The sequence below is a fragment of the Oculina patagonica genome, chromosome 2, assembly GCF_052425735.1.
Source record: "Oculina patagonica isolate OP01 chromosome 2, crgOcupat, whole genome shotgun sequence".
Lineage (NCBI taxonomy): Eukaryota > Metazoa > Cnidaria > Anthozoa > Scleractinia > Oculinidae > Oculina > Oculina patagonica.
In genome coordinates this window covers 42,523,380-42,541,285 of record NC_135759.1, presented here as the reverse complement: position 1 = coordinate 42,541,285, position 17,906 = coordinate 42,523,380, and the positions used below count along the sequence as shown (strand labels likewise).

The window sequence follows — 17,906 nt, the reverse complement described above, 5'->3', positions numbered from 1 at the left end:
CTCGCTGTTGGACTTTAAGACCCACATTGTATTACGCATGCGCATTACAAGATTATCTCCCACAATGAAAGTACAGATGTCTTTGATTTAATCTGCAGGTGTTCTTCGTTCGATAAAAGGGCCTTTGCCGCCACTGGCACGTGAGACCTTAGGGGCTCGCGCGGAATCGCCATCCAGAGATTTCGGAGGCATAATCTTTGGATTCTTGTGGCAGTTGGTAGCCGCTTTGCACCGACGCCCATAAGGAAAGCAAAAATAGAATACGTAGCAGGGTGGCCGATACAAGTTTATCAAAACGATATCGATACAATAACAAATCTGCAATATCACAGTGACAAACAGATGAGTGGTACCAGATCTCTTAAAGACCTGGATCAGTAACTTAGTTAAAACGGAAAATACAGACGGCAAATTGATCCTGACGAGTCTGACGGCGTAAGCGGTCAAAAATAAACGAAATGGATTACACAACTAAAATGTATTCGTAATTGTTTAATGTGTTCGTAAACAAACTTTACTTTTTTTGGGGGGGGGGGGGGGCAAAGTTTGTTTAATACATTTTAGTTGTTGCTGCGAACAACGGTTATTCTCGAGAAATTCCTTATAACACTGACAACAAGGCGAGTTTGCCGACGGAGGAAAATCACATCTCAATTCACACTGCGTGCTCGAATACACTCCGCAAAACTGTCAATCAAAAAAAACAACTCTGATTGGTTCGCGGCAATAGGAAACGATAAAAAACATTCGTGACTTAAGCGTGACGCGTTACTCGACCTTACTCGGAATAATTTTCTTTTGTCCAGTGATTTATCGACACTGTCTGAAAAATTTAATATTGATAAACTTTGGCTTATTCACCATTGAAACATGGCAAACTTGTCAACATATGATTGGTAATATCAAACACGTAAAAAAATCAACATAATTTCGCACACATTGAGATACAGTTATTCTCGGTGGACAGACTCCCAATAAGCAACCGCAGTTTATAAAAGAAATCTCAATTATGTACCACAGTTATGCCAACTTCTGGAAAACGTCCTAAAAACTTCGACTCGAAGTAATTTTCCAAATTAACAAAAACACTTCCCTCCCAGTACCTTCTCTTAACTGCATCGAGGCCCGCACTTTCTAACCTGTGATTACCACTAGTTTAATACATTTTAGTTGTTGCTGCGAAGCCTTAGCATAGCAGCAGAACTATTTTTGACTGTCCGCGCGGGGCCTGGGCGCTTTATATAGGCGACACACTCGATTTGACTTTTTCACTGGCGATGATTTCAAGTACATGCAGTACGTATGATCAGCGGCATGTAAAATGTGGAAGCTGCGTTTGTCGTTTGCGATGTCCTTTTCGCTAAGGACCAGGAAGTTAAATTTTAAAGCGCTGCCGCTTGCGCTTCTGTTCAGTACTTTGTAAATGCTTCCCAAGAAACCTCTCTTGAGCAAGATGGTCAAGTATAGTGCCGGGGAAACGGTCTTTTCATCCCTTATGCGCCAGCTCTGATGAATAACGAATTTACGATGCCTTCTTATAATTCGCTTTTATATTTATCCATTACTAAGTTATTTTAAGGGAAAAATTACTTTCTGTGCTTTGAGCGCGAAATATGTACAGCAAAAACTACGGAGATTATTTGCGAAGGCTCCATGAAAACGTTTTCATAATGACCGCGCGCTAGAATGGAACGAGCTTTGAGCTTTTTGACGTCATAAATTGGTGTTTCTGATGGCTTGACAAATGCGGGTTAAAAAATTCCCAGTAGATGCGTGACACTTTGAAATTAGTACTATAAACAAAAAAAACTAAAAAAAAAAATGTTGTCAACAGAGTCATTTTGTGTAATTAACACAAACGTTTCGGGCATAGCCCTTCATCAGTGTGAAAACCGTTTTCCAATGTGTGTACGCGATCGCATGTTGGATTTAAAAGTCCCAAGAGCGCGCGGAAACCTGAGCGCGCGCGCCCAGTTTAAATGAAATGAAAAGCATTGTTCAAGCCCAGCGGTTAATAATAATAAAATAAATAATAATAAAAGCTTTTATTTATACACGATAAATGTTTTGCAGCATAGCTGATGTGGTCGTGTTTACAAATTACTATTGAATCTAACTAAACCCTTAAATAACAAGTAAAGACTACAAACTAAGCATTCCAAACAAACAAAAATACACAACCTCTAAATCCCTAATACTTTCAAAGCACCCTTGAAACTTGCCAACGATTCTTTAAGGCGGGCCTCGTTATTCAAAGAATTCCATAATGTGGCCCCTTCATAAGTAATCGACTTTTTGAGAAAGTCAGTCTTTGGTCTTGGTACTGACAAGCAATTTTTCCTTCTAAGATTGTAATTAGTCTTCTGCTCCGTCCACAAGTGTTGTAATTGGACCGGAGCACCTCCAGATACACATTTGAAGACAAAACAAAGTACCCTGCGGATGTACATTTGCCTCAATGGTATCCACTTTGCTTGACGCAGTACGTCTTCTGAAGGGGTGAACCAGTCTAAGCCGAAAATTATCTTGGCGGCACGCACATGGATTTTTTCTAAGTCACTAAAAAGTGTTGAGCCACACGACCCCCAGACTATCATACCGTACATTACAGACGGTAAAATTACTTTAAAATAAAAGTCTACTCTCGCAGGAATTGGCAAAAAATACAATGATCTTAAAAGGTTCAGTTTCTGGGTGAAACGTTTACACAGTTCTTTGACATGAATGTTCCATTTGAGTGCACTGTCTATTTGGACACCTAGACACCTAGCTGAAGTGACTTGCCTGATGTTATTTTCCCCAAGCTTAATGCTTTGTAAAGGGCCAGTAAATGATCCTCGGTATAGCAGCATATATTCTGTTTTTCCCGGGTGTGGCGTCAGCAAATTTTGACAACACCAGCGATATAATTTCCGTAAGATGTAATTTAGCACGGTGGCTACCATGTCCGGACTTGTGGCCGCGACGTAGATGGTTGTTTTTTTTTTTTTTTTTTTTTTTTTTTTTTTTGCGACGTAGATGGTTGTGTCATCAGCATACATTGGCAGATCGTTGCAGAACAATGCAAAAAGTAGAGGACCAAGGACAGATCCTTGTGGTACGCCAAATTTCACTGTCTGTAGGCTGGATCGACATTGCATTGAACCGAGCTTAAAAATGCTTTTCATTTCAAGTTGCTTCCGTCGCGCTCCGGAACCAGAACACATTCTTAGTCCTCTAACTTCAATGTCTGATAGAGTGTGGCCGGGGGAGTTGAAATGTTCCGCTACAGGGAAACCGGGTGTGTTCTTTTCAACGCTTCGTAGGTGTTCTCCGAAACGCTCGCAGAGAGAACGTCCAGTTCCCCCAATGTAAAGCCTTAAACATCGACGGCATGAGATGCAGTAGACAATGTTCTCCGATTTGCAGTTGAAGTGCTCGCGGATGGTAGTTGAGCATTTCGGTCCGGGTACATGTACATCGGATGTGGTGTACTGGCATGTGTGGCAGCGCGGGTGTTCACACGCGAATGTTCCTGGTTGGTCTGTCGCACAGCGGTCGAAGGTATGTACCAGGAGATCTCTTAGGCTGCAATCGCGTCGATATGCAACAATAGGTGGTGCTGGAAATATTGCTGCAGTCGTTGGGTCACTCATCAGGATGTTAAAGTTGTTAAGCAAAATGTGCTTAATGCGTGAACTTAGGGGGTGGTAGGTTAGTACGAGAGGGATCCTTTCTTCGCTATGCCTGACACGTTTTTCGAGTGCCTCCTGGCGTGAGATGGAATTCACTCTTTCACGATCATTGCGCAGTAAAGTTATTTATCTCTGCGCCTCCACCGTCTCTGCTCAGAGGACGATGATTTTGTTGAAAAATGTGAAGAAATGACCACCTTCTTCGCAGACCGTGGCTATCCATCCGATCGATGGATAGCCACGGTCTGCGAAGAAGGTGGTCATTTCTTCACATTTTTCAACAAAATCATCGTCCTCTGAGCAGAGACGGCGGAGGCGCAGAAACTGGGTGTAAGGAATGCTGTTTTTGCAGTGCTGAGGATGAGATGAGGTGTAGTGTAGGTAGTTGTGAGTGTCGGTTTCTTTGTAGTAGGCTGACGTGCAAATTTTACTGCCAGAGATGCTGAGTGTTATGTCTAGAAAAGGGAGCTGTGTTTGAGAAATTGTGTGCGTGAACTGCAGAGCGGGATGGTAGGTTGATACATGTGTTATGAAGTCCTCCAGTTCCTCTCGACGGCACGGGGCTGCTCCAACGATCATCGATGTAGCGTTTGTGAAGTTGCGGAATGAACCCTCTGTAGGTGGAAAGGATTTGCTCCTCCATGTATCCTACAAAGAGGCATGCGTAATTCGGGCCCATTTTGCTACCCATCGCTACCCCACCAACTTGGCGGTAATGCTGGTTGTTAAACGAAAAAGCAAGACGGGTTAATGTTGATGTTGGTGGTTCGAGCACCGGGCGCTTATCGAGGATATAAGACAACGCCTGCAAACCACAGACATTGGAATTGTTGATTTCAAATGAGTCGACAATTTCCAAGGCATGGTTAGTGTCCTTGACGTAAGTGGTTAAGTTGGCCACTAGGGGCGACATTACTTCATCAAGTAAGGCGGCGATGTTGTCCGTTGGACAGTTACATGCCGACACAATTGGTCGTCCAGGATTGTTGGGTTTGTGTATTTTGGAAAGCAAGTAGAAACGGGACGTGCGAGGTGTGGTGACGATAAGATTTTTTGCTGAAGGTTGAAGTTCGTTACTCGAGATCATCTCCTCCACAGTGGCTTTAACTTTGGTTTGGTATTGCTTCAATGGATCGCGGTCGACACGTTCATAGAAACGACCGTCTGATAACTGACGTTCGGCCTCTTGTATGTATAGAGGGCGTGACCAGACAACAACTGCCCTTCCTTTGTCAGCAGGCTTGATGATAATATCGTTCCTTTTCGTTAGGCTTTTAAGTGCCTCTTTCTCAGGCTGTGATAGGTTGTTGTATGAAGTTTTCGCTTCAAAGTTCAACGTGTTAACGGATCGACGACACCGATCGATGTAATGGTCTACTGCAGAGAATTTACCCTCGGGAGGGGTCCAGGTAGAGACTTTGGGATTAAATTTCGCAAAGCAATCTTCTGAAGTTGTTCCGTTTTCATTACTTTCCCGATCATTAAAATGGGCCTTAAGCCGGAGGCGGCGATAAAACTTCTCACAGTCAGCTTTGGTTTTGTACTCATTTATGCTGTTTCCAACCGGGACAAAGGTTAGGCCTTTACTAAGTACTGATTTTTCAGCGTCAGTAAGTTCAAGGTCAGCAGGTTAGTTCAACATGCGATCGCGTACACACATTGGAAAACGGTTTTCACACTGATGAAGGGCTATGCCCGAAACGTTTGTGTTAATTACACAAAATGACACTGTTGACAACATTTTTTTAGTTTTTTTTTGTTTATAGTAGTAGTTTCTGATGGCTTTGCGATCGAATTGCACGAGCTTTGTTATAATGTTTTGACCGCTGTACATGTTCACAGCCCTCAGTTTCGATCGATGAGCGCGGGAAAAGAACGGCGAGAGAACTGGACGCCAGCGAAAAACGGGAGGGGTCGGCGCGAGGGGGTGAGGGCGGGAAGCGAAAAAATACTCCCCCGCGCTTCGCGCTCACTCTCGCTTCGCTCGTCGATTCTCTTGCCTTTTTCTGCTTTTTTGCGTTGAAAAGTAGAGAGGCTCTGGACAGTCTAGTATCATAGGGATATCACTATTTAATTATCTGCCTTTTTAGTGTCTTAATCTTGTTAGGAAGTCTTGAACAAAGCAAATATGTTCCATTGCTTTAACTGCAGGATGTAAACATTGCAAAACCGTAGGAAAGGAAATGAGCTTTTATCTTTAACAGGTCAAGCTGTTGTAGGTGGAAAAAAAGCCAGCCCCACCAAAGATTCCGTTCAACACCCACCTCTTTTCTCCCAGCAGGGGGTGTATGTGACTCTTGGATTCTTCTGTATACTGTATAAACAATAAAGTAGTGTGTATGATAAGTTTTTGAAGAAGAGGTACTCCTAACCAGTCATTTATAACCAGTCATTTATGACTATTATAAGAAATTTTTTTCTCTTTTCGGGTGTAATTTCGCTGGTGTTCGACATTGTTTTAAATTTTTCTTTCCTTCTAATATCAGATAACCTGAGTTGACCTTGAATGCTTTTCAGAATTTTGTAATACGAAAAAAATTCGGAACTGTCGATCAAGTTAATTACTGAATTGATTTATCCTTTGTTTTATAGATGTTGCGCATGTTATGTCTAGAAATCTAAACAATGTTCTTATGATACAAGAAAAGGAGCGGCTCGTCTTTCTTCTTTCCGACTAAATTCTTCAAGGAATTTTTAACGTCGGAACTGTAAAAAAATATTGATTTTTTGTGTGTGTATGAAATGAGAAAAGAAAAATGTTGTATTGTTGCCAAGCCAGAGCATCTTGTGGTTGGCGTCTTATAAATGCCAGGTCCAAAATTTTACGGAGGAATCGGAAGTTGTCGCTTTTGAACCTCTTCCGTCCAAGAATAATATAAATCGGAAATACCGGTTTGTTTTCGCGTGGAGCTAATCCCTGCCAAGCACTTTCCATTGAATTTAGAAAGTTTGTTTTGAAAATAATAAATATCCTATGCTAGAGGCGTTAGGAGCGCGGAATAACCTAAAAATTAAACGCGCTGCCCACTTCCTAAGACATTTTATTTATTTATCATTTGCGAAATGTATTTCCGTCTGAGGTCTGAGGTCATTCAACGATTGTTTTTACCGGAAGTGGACCCTCCCTCTTTTTCCTCTTTGGATCCCAGTCTTCTATCCTTCGTCCTGTGAACGTCCTTTGTGTTTCCCTGCTGTCAGATGTCTCTGTGGGTGTTTGGTATATTTTATGTCGTCTTTCTGATATTTAAACTGCGCTTCCTACGCGAAAAATTGGCTCGAAAATGGTGGAACTCTGTGAAAAATGTAAGTAGCAATGGCTAGCTGCGATAATTTTGTGGAACAGCTCTGGAGGAAAGGCAAGTGTGCGAACTGTTTTCAATCACGAGACAAACATCAAAACGCTGCCCACAGAATTGGAACGCATGAAGACGCCGGTTGTACTACCGCCAACTGCAAACCCCAGCGAGCTTTGATTCTTCCTCAAAGCCAAAGAAATCAAAATGTCAGTGCTTCGAATGTCGAAAAGACGGATTATTTATTAAAAGAGGGACAAGGAAAAAAGGAACATGGCCTAGAAAATGGTGTGAATGACATTAAATCCATCGCATCTTGCACAACTCACGCCATTTTGGACACCAAAGATCGTTGCATTGTGAGCGATGCCGTTAAAAAAGAACAAAATTCTAAACCGTCTGTTTCTAATAAACCCAAACCAGCACCTAGGCCGAAGCCTAGACCGTCTTCACGAGCGGTAGAATTTGGCTTTGGTGCGATAAGTCGCGACGAAAGCCCACAAGAACCAGCCGCGAATGTGTTAAATGCTACCATACCGCTGGAGAATACTCTTGGGAATTCCCACAATAGACCACAGTGTAACGCAAACTCTTTAGAAAACTCTGAAGAGCCTGTGCTTTCAATATTAGATCACGATAAAGAATTGGAGGAAACAAACAAACCAAGTATTAAATCAGTCTGCGAGACAGAAGATCACGAAGAAGGCGCGATGGACGTAAACGATCCGGAGAATGAGGAGGAACTTTCAGATCTTAACGACAGTGACAGAGTCGTTTCTTCGAATAATGCGGTCGTTGTGGATTCATTTCAAACCGAAACAGACCTTTCAGCGTGTAAAATTGTGGACGAAGACGAGAGTGATTTGGATGAATATGTCCCGATGAAAAGCAACATAGCTTTCTTTGATGTCGAATCTGTGCATAATGAACTACACGAGACAGATGTTTTGGAACCAAACTGCGAAGTCAATTTAGATTTACGAGAAAAAGCGAGCAGTGACAATCAAGCGATTGTTGCATGTGATTCTCAAACTGACGAAGAAAATTCTTCTGGTGTGTTAGAATTTTGCAATCCATTGTGTGTAATTACAAACGAGATGGGCGACACAAATAAGGCCACCACTCAAGAACCTGGCGACTGTGACAAATTGAATGATAATCCTAACAAGATTATTGGTTTAAAATCTTCTACCACTGAGCCATTTTACGTAAATAGGCCGTCTAGCTCGAGCAGTGAAAGTACAATCTCTAGCAGCCAAGATTCAGGGTATGAAAATACCCGCAAGTCGATCAGGAGTGATTCATCTCATAGTGCCTCAGGCAACAGTACTGATATGCTTGAACATGTTAAACCTGAAGAAGTTAGTGCTGCAGACATGCCAGTAGTTTTTAGTGAAACTGGCCGTAGTATTTTTAATATTGAGTCCAGTGGAACATCGAGTAGTTCATGGGGAAGTAGCACTTGGGACAGTTGTAGCACGTCCGATTTTCACGAAACCAGCAGCGAAGCTATGGTTGCAGAAAAAGTAGCTGGAAAATTTACTGCCAACGTTGACAAACCTCCTTCTGAGGCGCTTACCACCCAGACCAATAATGGGCAGTCTATTGCAATGGGAAGTGGTCCTGTTTATGTGAATACAACATTGAAACCTGTAACGAGGCCATATAAAGTGGTCGATATTAGTTCTGGTGTCTCCGTTCCTGATATGGAAAGTCAAAATGATGCGCCTCCCCTTCCCCCTAAGGAGAAGGACCTAAAGAAAGATCAGGCAGAAGTGTTGAATCATGTTTACCTGGAGCCCTCTGAGGAAACCATGATTACTCCAGAGCAAGGTCCATCAAATGAAAAGAAAGAGGTGGTACCTGTTCCAAAGGTAAGCTCTTCTCCAAGCCTATTACAGAACCAAGCTCCCAACAGTGTTACGGATAAGAGCCCTGCTGTAAGGAGGGCCCCAGCACCCAGACCACGCTCAAGGGTGCCGTCTCAGTTTGGTACCTTACCCAAGCCTGCACCTCGCATGTCAAGAATACTAAGTGACACTTCTGTTAAAGTGGACAGCAAGGAGCAGAAGGTGGCTGCCGCGACTCCTCCAGTTGGTAAGTTTTGTGATTTGGGTTAATGTCATGTTTGTTACTACATGATGGTTAACTGCTCAGGGTTAAGTTTTCAACAAGTAAAGTTTTCAACAAGTACTAGCAGTATCAAAAATTGGCTTGCACTTAACCGAAGTATACTTTCTTTAAAAAAAATTGTTAGCAGTCAAGAAAGAATTGAATATCGTCAGCCATGCACACCTTCTTTACAGTGGGAGGTGTGGTGGCCTTATGGTTAGTGCGCTGGACTCCGGATCGAGCGGTCCGGGGTCGAGCCTAGGCTGGAGCACTGCATTGTGTTCTTGGGCAAGACACTTTACTCTCACAGTGCCTTTCTCCACTCAGGTGTATAAGGGGGTACCAGTGAATTAATTTTACTGCTGGGGGTAACCCTGTAATGGACTAGCATCATCCAGCAGGGAGTATATAGGAATACTCCTAGTTGCTTCATGCTATGGAGACCGGGATACGCTCTGGTCTGATGGGCCACTAAGCTTGTATGCAGAATTGTCAATTTTACAACATTATTGGGTATTTTTAAAATTTTTTACAAAAAATTTTATTAAAAGTTCCAGAGGATAAAGAAAAATGTAAGTTACTTATGACTGGCCTTAGTGACACATTTTCACAGTCTGTCACATTTATACAATATTATTATATAAGTCCTAAAGTTTAAAATTTAATATTAGTTTTGTGTTGTATGATGCTTTTCAGTAAGTCTACAAAAATTGGTTGGTTATAAAATTTATCCAGCTGAGACAAAAGTGACTTAAATTGTTCTCTTAAATTATTTAGATTGCTTAAATAAGTATGTGTTCAAACATGTTTCAATTTAATGTATTTTGTGTCAGTTTCTAGCCCTGATTGTAGCCTGTAGCAACTCAACATTTTGTTTTTGTAGGTTACAAGTATCATGCACAAAAAATCTTTGTGTTACTCACATCAAATGTTGAAATGGAAAGTTACTGTCAGCCAAACATAACAGTTGAATGAATTCAATAACCTTATGAGTGTTATTTTAAGCCCCAAGGCAGTGCTGTGCTATCATGCGACTCTCAGAGATAAAAATTGTTGTATAAACATTTAAAACCTTTTCTGATAAGCCTAACAACATTAGTAACATTTACATTTTGAAAAATCTGTGAATACTATATATTTAACAAGCATGTTTATTGCATGCAGAAAATTACTGGTCCTTATATTTCACAGTACATTACCCCTGAAGTGGTGAATTTTGATGCAAATGTTAATTGAAGTCTGCTCTGTCTGTTATCAGTCAAATCAGCTTGTGATGTTATCTGAGATGTTTCCAGCAGGGTAATTAAAATACAGTCTACATATTAATTTTCTTCAAGGTTATTTAAAACTTGTGGCCTTCGAACATGAATTAAGGTGGACACTAAACCACTGTCCATCTTTGCCAGGTGGTAGTTTCAACTCTGCTTTGTGCTTTTCAAATGTTTCATATTATGTCATATATTTAAATGTCATAGCTTAAAGATTTATAAACACATTTAGGCAAAGACTTGAAGTGTCATCATTCAATTGCTCCCAGAAGCTTTTTATAACAGCACTTGATGATATGCCATATCTGAGGTCATTTGACAAAGGTTGAGTTATTTGTAAGGTGTGATAACAAAGTCGGCATTCTTGCCTGCATTTTTGTGGTGCTCCTTATCACAGAATTTTAACATGGAGACACATCTATTTATCAAGACATCAAAAGACTGTCAGTAGTGCACATGATTGTGAAAGAGCTAACTGTCTTATGCGAAGGGCCATGACTATGTTTTAGTAGTCATAAATTTTCTTATTTCATTTGGTAAGAATTGTACTGAGGCAAGATGTATAATGTGCTTCAAAAGATTTTCCTTCTCAGACCTACATTCAAAAACCTATTTTTCTTGACCACACTTAAACCTAAACAAAGAGATTTTTTTGATGCACCAAAAATGACAAAAATAATATTTATGGTAGGCTGAATAATTTCTGTGTATTTTCTCAGACATGTATAATATTGTGACCTTTTAATTATTAATACAACATGTACCTTCTTTGTTACCTTTTTTCCACTCAACAAACAGAGAAACAAAATATGTTTCATAGTTATTGTATATAACTTTACAGTTTACATGTATTTGCTTCCTTTTTTAAGAGAATGATAATGATCAAAGTTGATTTTTTTTTTTCATCCAAGTAATTTTACTGGAAATCATCAAAACTTTGTTGAAAGTGCTTAAATTATCAAGGAAGGAACTGTAGACATGTATAATTTCAAATTCGTTGTCTTTTTCTTTGGGAATTGTTCTGATAGAGGTCAAAATGGCTTTAAGATCCAATATTTTTGACAGTTTCACTGGCCTTCTCCAGGAATTAATTTAAGATGGATTTCTTTTCTTGTGATCTTTAGTTATAAACATGCATAAGTTCTGCATTAAACATTTTACAAAATGCACGGTACAAAAATGTAGCTTACTTATTGCACTGGAACCAAAATGAAGAAACATCAGTGAGAACTTGTTTCATCACCAAAAAAACTTCTTTTCATTTCACCACCCTGCTGCCCCCGAAAGAGACAGGACCTAGTGAGTAGCAGCTAATTAATAACTTTTGCACACAACCAAAAATTAATCTTGTGTTCAATTTACTTACCACTTCAATTTTAGAAGTTAAAAAGTAGGGGTCACCACGCATTTTTCAAGTTCTATGTGAGTTAATATTTGGGCTAACACATTCTTTTCACATGTGCAAGTTGGCCAACATATATGATGGAAGCATGATACATAACCTAGGCAGCTAGAGGTTATGCCAACTGCTCAGCCTTTGTTGTTTTTTTTAGCAAGGCCATTAAACAGCCCCATTCCCTGGTTTTCCTCCCAGAACTCATTCTACTCTTTTCAGTTGCTCTTTGCCTGTTTGTTCAGTTTTTGTGTGCTTGTGTAATAAATTAAACTTAAAATAATAAATATATTATTTTGATTTTATAATTTATACAAATTACAAATACTCATTTGTTAAAATTAAATTTCATAAAATAAAGTAAAAAACGAAATAAAATAACACTTTAAATTGAGAAATAAACAAAATAAGTGACCGACTGACCAACCCATTGACCAATCCACCAACCGACGTACTGTCCAACTGGCAAACAAACAAAAATGGAATGACCTGACAGAGTAAATAGAACTCATGAAAAAAAGCATTATTCATTAAAACGTAATTAGTTTTGCTGGGCAACATATTATTTTAAGGTTATACTTTAAGCTGGCTTGTTAGAACATCATTATAAGCTTTGTGTGCATTTAAACTAACATTTTTTATTTTTTGCTTTTTGTTATAGTTTCAATAACACCCCTACCCACTACCCCTCCTCCAGACCCACCCTCCCTTAAAAGACTGCCATCATTCAAGAACTCAAATCAGGCAGTGACAAGTCCTGCTTCACCCCCTCCCCCTGTAAAGGACATTGTGGATCCTGGGAGCTCAGAGAAACCATCTGAAAGTGTACCTTTGAGTCCAGTCAGCAACGAAGGTGTTGCAGTGGGGGAGACTCAAGAGGGGCCCATTAAACCTAAACGAAGTGCCCCACCACCTCCCCCTTCTGGTAAGCTTGTTGCAAAAAATGTGCATGCAAATAGCAAATTAAATTAGTGGATATGCGTCAGGGCTGAGGACTTAATGTTCGCAGCTGGTACCTAAATCCTCCTTCCTCTTCCCACAGCAGAAAGGAATTCTCCCAGACATGCCATGTTTGCCGTATGTGGTAAAAATACTTTTCACTGGAGGTAGTCAGGCAACAGCAGATAAATTTGCTACATGGAAGGACTGTTTGTAAAATATACACATGTATTACTTGGTCATGCACTGTAATTATTAATGCAATCACTAAAGTGACATCGGGCAAAAAAACCACGTCAACTCCTTGCGTTATGTTGCTGAGCAACAGCTAACAAAACTCGCAGGCTCAGCCATAATCACATGGGCTAACAACCAAAACAGGTTCTTGTCCTGAAGGACAGCTGTCAGTAAGAACTGATACTGGGTTCTGGGAAAATCTTAACTCAGTGACCGTGAAAGAAAGGAATCAAACTTATCTAAGGTCAATTTTAGTCTATTTAATCACTGTCTCCACTTTACAAATTCATGCTTTTCTTTTTGCACCACTGAAATGTTTTTAAAGATTTGTTTGTTTTTGTTTTTGTTCTTATTTTTTTTTTTTTGCCAGCTTCCAGTCCCCCGCCGCCAAAGTCGCCTGTGTCGCAGCCTGTGACACCAGTGAAGTCTGTAAGTCCCAGTCCATCGCAACCAAAGGCCCAGCCAGTTCGATCATCGACGTTTTCTGGACCACATGGAACCAACTCAAGTCCAAGCCCTGCAAAAGCGGCTTCTCCGAAATCAACGCTCAGGAGAGCTTTTGCAACCATGAAGAAACTTGGAGGCAAGAAGAAGAACAGACACAGCAAGACTATAGAGATAAGTGCGCCAATAGCGGTGAATGATGAGGTGCCAGGGTTTTTGGCTCAAAAAGAAGCAGTTCGGCGCCGAACCATGTCAGAAGTGAATCCCCTGCAAGCTGAGCAGATCAGTGCGAAAGAAGAACAGCAGTCTGAGACAGCTGAACCTAGTAACGCTGGCGCAATATCATCCCCAAATCCGAGTGTGCCCGCAGTGTCTCCCACGCCTGCAGCCCCAGTGGATTCGCCACCTGTCGAGGGAGGGTCCAGCAGGACAAGCTCTCCTATCCTGCAGACTGAGCCGGGCATTGGGTACCAGAACTTCCCTCTATCAAAGGGTGGGGACACGTTGGAGCGGCCCAAGAAACCCCCTCGTGTGGCTAAAGTTGTAAAACCGTTGCAACACAGCGATCCGACGCCAGATGAAGCTACGACACGTAAGGACGAAGAACCGACGTATCTACAGCCAAATGAAGACGAGCTCACTCTCAAGGTAGAAACAGCTTTGGCCAATTTGACCGATGCAGAAATCCTTGCTGAAGCACTGTCCAGAGTCGAGCAAGAGATGCTTGGACCGCTACCAGCCATTCCCCGTTCCCGGCATGTCCACTTCCGATGTAAGAATTCTGATGGCTCAAAAACGTCCGTGCTAGATAAACCAGAGCTTCCTAAACGTCCCGTACGGGTCGTGTCCCCAACCCTTATTAACGGGTCTGGGGAGAAGAGCGATCATAAATCCCGGCCACCCAGGCTTCCCTCGAGACCTCCCAATACAAAGCCGTCTGGACCAGCCATGCGGGAACGCTCCCACAGTTTGGAAACACGAACTTTAGACAAGCACAAGCACCCGGTTGTTCGCAGCAGAAGCTTATCGACGAACGCAAATGTCCTGGAGAAGCGTTATAATAAGATTTTAAAACTACAAATGCAGACTTTGGAGGAGATGATTCACTCGTGGAAAGAGGAACTCCTCCCAGACGCGGAGCTGGACTTATCTGACACGCGCTGGTCAGATTACGAGATCTGCGGTGATGTATTGGACGTGCAGTGTCCAGGTGCAGTACTTCTGCCTGTCAAATGTGCTCTGCTCTGGGAAGGCAACAAGAAATTGCTTGCCAAGGTTAGTAGCGTGGCTAGCTAGATTTCCGCGTACATGTAGTCATCATTTAATCCCTATGTGGTTTTATGTGCTCAAAGTCCCCTTTTCCACCGTTGAGGGAGATTTTAAAAGCTTTAAGGTGATAGTTTTTCCTTTTCCCTTCTCTCGATCGAGCATAATTCTAGTATAAATTGTTGAAAGTGAGGCTGCTTGCACTTGTGCTGTTTATTCGCAGTCCACCCATGTTATTACAAAAGAAATTGCCCCGAATGGCGATCTTTCGCGAAATTTAGGTTTCAGGAGTTTGTTTAAGGTGACTTTCTGCTTTCGTGACTGCAAAAAACGCGCAAACTTTATCACATTTTTCTCGTTATATCAGGTGCAGTACCCAGTGCCCCCTGCGACTCATGTGTTGGAAGGATCACCTTACAAGCTGGACATGCGTATGTGTGAGGCACTGCCATATCACGTGAACATCTCACGTGTTCTGACGCACTTCACTGATGACGTGTCTGGTGACGCAATAGGACGACCCGACTGTGACTCATACGAAACATTGGTAACCATCACTGATCAGGTCCCTTGTGAAACTGTGGCCGATTTTCTTAAAAGAACCAAAGAGGAGCATGCAAGCGATCCAGAGAGCTACGAGAAAAAGATTTGTTTGCTTATCCTCCAGCTTTTGAGGGCACTAGATCATTTGCACAGAGAAGCCGTGGTACATCGAGACTTGAAAGCCGAGAACCTTTTCCTGCTGGACTGCGGGCTCTTGGTAGTAACCAATTTCCAGCATGCGCTTCATCAGCCCAAGAGCACTCAACCCAGTCCTTTCATTTTAAGCAGAAGTGTGTCAAGTCATCTTGGCGGAAACTTGGAACATCTTCCGCCGGAAGTAGTGAATGCACCGGAAGATGTCGATTTGTTAAATTATGAAGACTGTGACACTTTTGCGGCTGGTTGCTTAGTGTACGAGTTTCTACATAGGGCCAATCCTTTTGCTGTTAATCCAAACCTTGTTGAGCAGAGTTATGACCAAACTGACCTTCCTCCAATCCCTTTCAAGTCGCGATTTTCTAAGGGACTCGGCACGATCGCGCGTCAATTGCTACAACGCCATCCTCAAGAGCGTTTAGCTGCCGGGGAAGCCATTCAAATGCTTCAAGTGTTGCTATGGGGACCGAAACAACTTGACGATGACAGCTTAGAAAACGCCATTGGTGATTGGCTAGAGACTGAGCGGGCACACACAGTGGCGATGATCGCACGAAACCAAATACAGAAAAGTTGTAACTCGGACGAATTCATTGAGACTTACATGAAGTGTCAGTTTCTTGTGGACGCCTCTGTTGAGACTATATCGTACATTTATCAGCAGCTCGATCTTGATCAGTGAAGATTTAGAGACCCATGCTCATCTGGGGATTGGCCGTCCATAATGAATTAACAGTTACACGAATGTGGCATTATTTATTATTCAACAAATTGTCACGATGCTCATATATTGTCAAGAAGTCTTTGTTTTCTGTCATACGTATGTATGACAAATATCCTGCGATGTACGTAGTTTGCCAAGATTCGCCCGAAGTCTTGCAAAGCGCTGCGGCCAGTAATCGCAGTATTTCCCGCTGTAAAATGCGTTTCGTTGACAATTTGTTGAATAATAGAAAATATCGTCTTTTTTTTGTTGTGAAATATCGTCTGATTATAAGGCGATACGCAATTTCGCAGGATAATTGTTAAGTGTATGAAGATATCTTAACTGAGATATCAATAGCTTAACTCGTACAGGGTCCCAAAACGGGGTTAAGGGCTCCAGGGCTGGGGCCTTAGAAATGCAGGGCTCTAGGTCTCTAAGCACAAGAAAAATAGTACAAGTTCACTGCATTGCTTTGGGGCTAGGAACCAGAATCTTTCAGGCTACAAAAACATAAAGACCTGAGCACTGATCCTTCAAGGCCCAAGGCTTCATAAATTCCCGTTTGGGACCCTGCCTAAACAATTCCGTTCCAGTAAAACAAATCGTGCCAGGCTCACAGATCGTGTTTAGACGGGTGAGAGATACGAATGAGAAAATGAGAATGAGATCAACTGGAAAGGTTCTTTCTCTATATTTGGCGACCCCTGCGAGGTAAACGCGCGTGAAATGCGTGTCACGACCACTTTATGTGTATCTCGCACACTCCAGTGGCCACTTGTTATATCTTCACTAAAACTACCTTGGTGTCTTTTACAGGTATAAATGTGGCTACTTCCAAAAGTTAATAAGAAAATTATAGTTTTTTTCCTTTAAGTATTAATGATAGTTAAATACATAGATATAAAGAACAAATGCTTTATTTAAAGTAGCCGTTTTACGATATAAACTTAAGGTCAATTTCTTTGTTCGAGGTAAACTTTTAGAAAAATGTCTTAGGTGTTCTTCGTTTTTCCAGGAATTAATGTCGATTTTAACTTAACTGCTTTTTCCGATGAGTGAGTTAATTCAGATATTTTACTCGTGACAGGTACACAAGGTTTTATTTATTTTTCCCCGTGAAAAATGACGCTTCTTTAGTAGAGCGTTTTAAACAGATTCTAGATGTCTCGAAAGTAAAATATTTCACAGCAATTTCGCTTTAAGAGCTGTTTTAAAAGAAAGCTTGCGACAAAAAATATTTAAGAGGAGTTGAACTCCCAGCCATGTGTACGAAGCTTAGCGCGTTTATTTTCGTAATTTTTAAGAATTAACTCATCGAATCAAACAAATTGTATTTTATTTCAAGAATAAAAGCCATAAAATTTAAAAATTATGTTGCAGTCGGGGAACAAGAAATATCCCGTCTTCGGCAAATGGCAGCCCGCGGTGTTTGGTAAGATTGTTGCTTAGAAACGTGACAGGCGAGTGTCGTATCCTGATGGCGAAGAATTTGTGCTATTTCTGATTGGACGAAGAATGGAACGTTCTTCGTGTACTTTCACGACGATTTGCTGAAAGCCAGACTTGTTCCCCGACTGGTAAATAACAGTTAGCTTTCAAGCTTAACTAAATAAAAAATACAATAAATGAAAATGAGTTGTATATTGTTCATAAACAGAAAATGAATTCGTAAAAGCACAAGGAACTGAAGAATGCAAACCAAACAAACGTGTTTTTTGAAGACTCGCGGCAACAACTTCAATTTCAACCTCAATTTTTCAAGTTGCAATCCATTTCCATCTCGAGCCATCCGCAGCTAAAGACGCTTGTAAACAGTTTCAGTGCTCTACTATAGCAATTGTTAATACCGGGTTAATAATCAAAGGCTCTTCGAGT

The 17,906-nt window shown here is 41.3% G+C and overlaps 1 protein-coding gene and 1 non-coding gene across 3 annotated transcripts; both read left to right on the top strand.

The window, feature by feature from the left end:
• The first annotated feature begins 113 nt into the window (after positions 1–113).
• Positions 114–242, top strand: LOC144644956 (U11 spliceosomal RNA). Its single transcript, XR_013569221.1, has one exon. It is a non-coding gene; the product is annotated as a U11 spliceosomal RNA (small nuclear RNA).
• A 6,523-nt stretch (positions 243–6,765) lies between these two features.
• On the top strand, positions 6,766–17,663 carry LOC144640891 (uncharacterized). Of its 2 annotated transcripts, XM_078499951.1 has the most exons (4): positions 6,766–9,064; positions 12,402–12,665; positions 13,287–14,635; positions 14,994–17,663. In XM_078499951.1, exons 1-4 carry the CDS (start codon positions 6,988–6,990, stop codon positions 16,005–16,007), a joined length of 4,704 nt encoding a protein of 1,567 aa, XP_078356077.1. In that variant the 5' UTR covers positions 6,766–6,987; the 3' UTR covers positions 16,008–17,663. The 2 variants fall into 2 exon arrangements, with proteins under 2 accessions (XP_078356077.1, XP_078356084.1); XM_078499958.1 differs by lacking the exon at positions 12,402–12,665.
• The last annotated feature ends 243 nt before the right edge of the window (positions 17,664–17,906 follow it).

Bases quoted from the DNA above. Each gene is read 5' to 3' on its own strand.
- LOC144640891 (XM_078499951.1), top strand. From the start codon at position 6,988: ATGGCTAGCTGCGATAATTTTGTGGAACAGCTCTGGAGGAAAGGCAAG. The intron at 9,065-12,401 runs GTAAGTTTTGTG...TTTTTGTTATAG, and splicing joins TGCCGCGACTCCTCCAGTTG to TTTCAATAACACCCCTACCC. The intron at 12,666-13,286 runs GTAAGCTTGTTG...TTTTTTTGCCAG, and splicing joins CCCACCACCTCCCCCTTCTG to CTTCCAGTCCCCCGCCGCCA.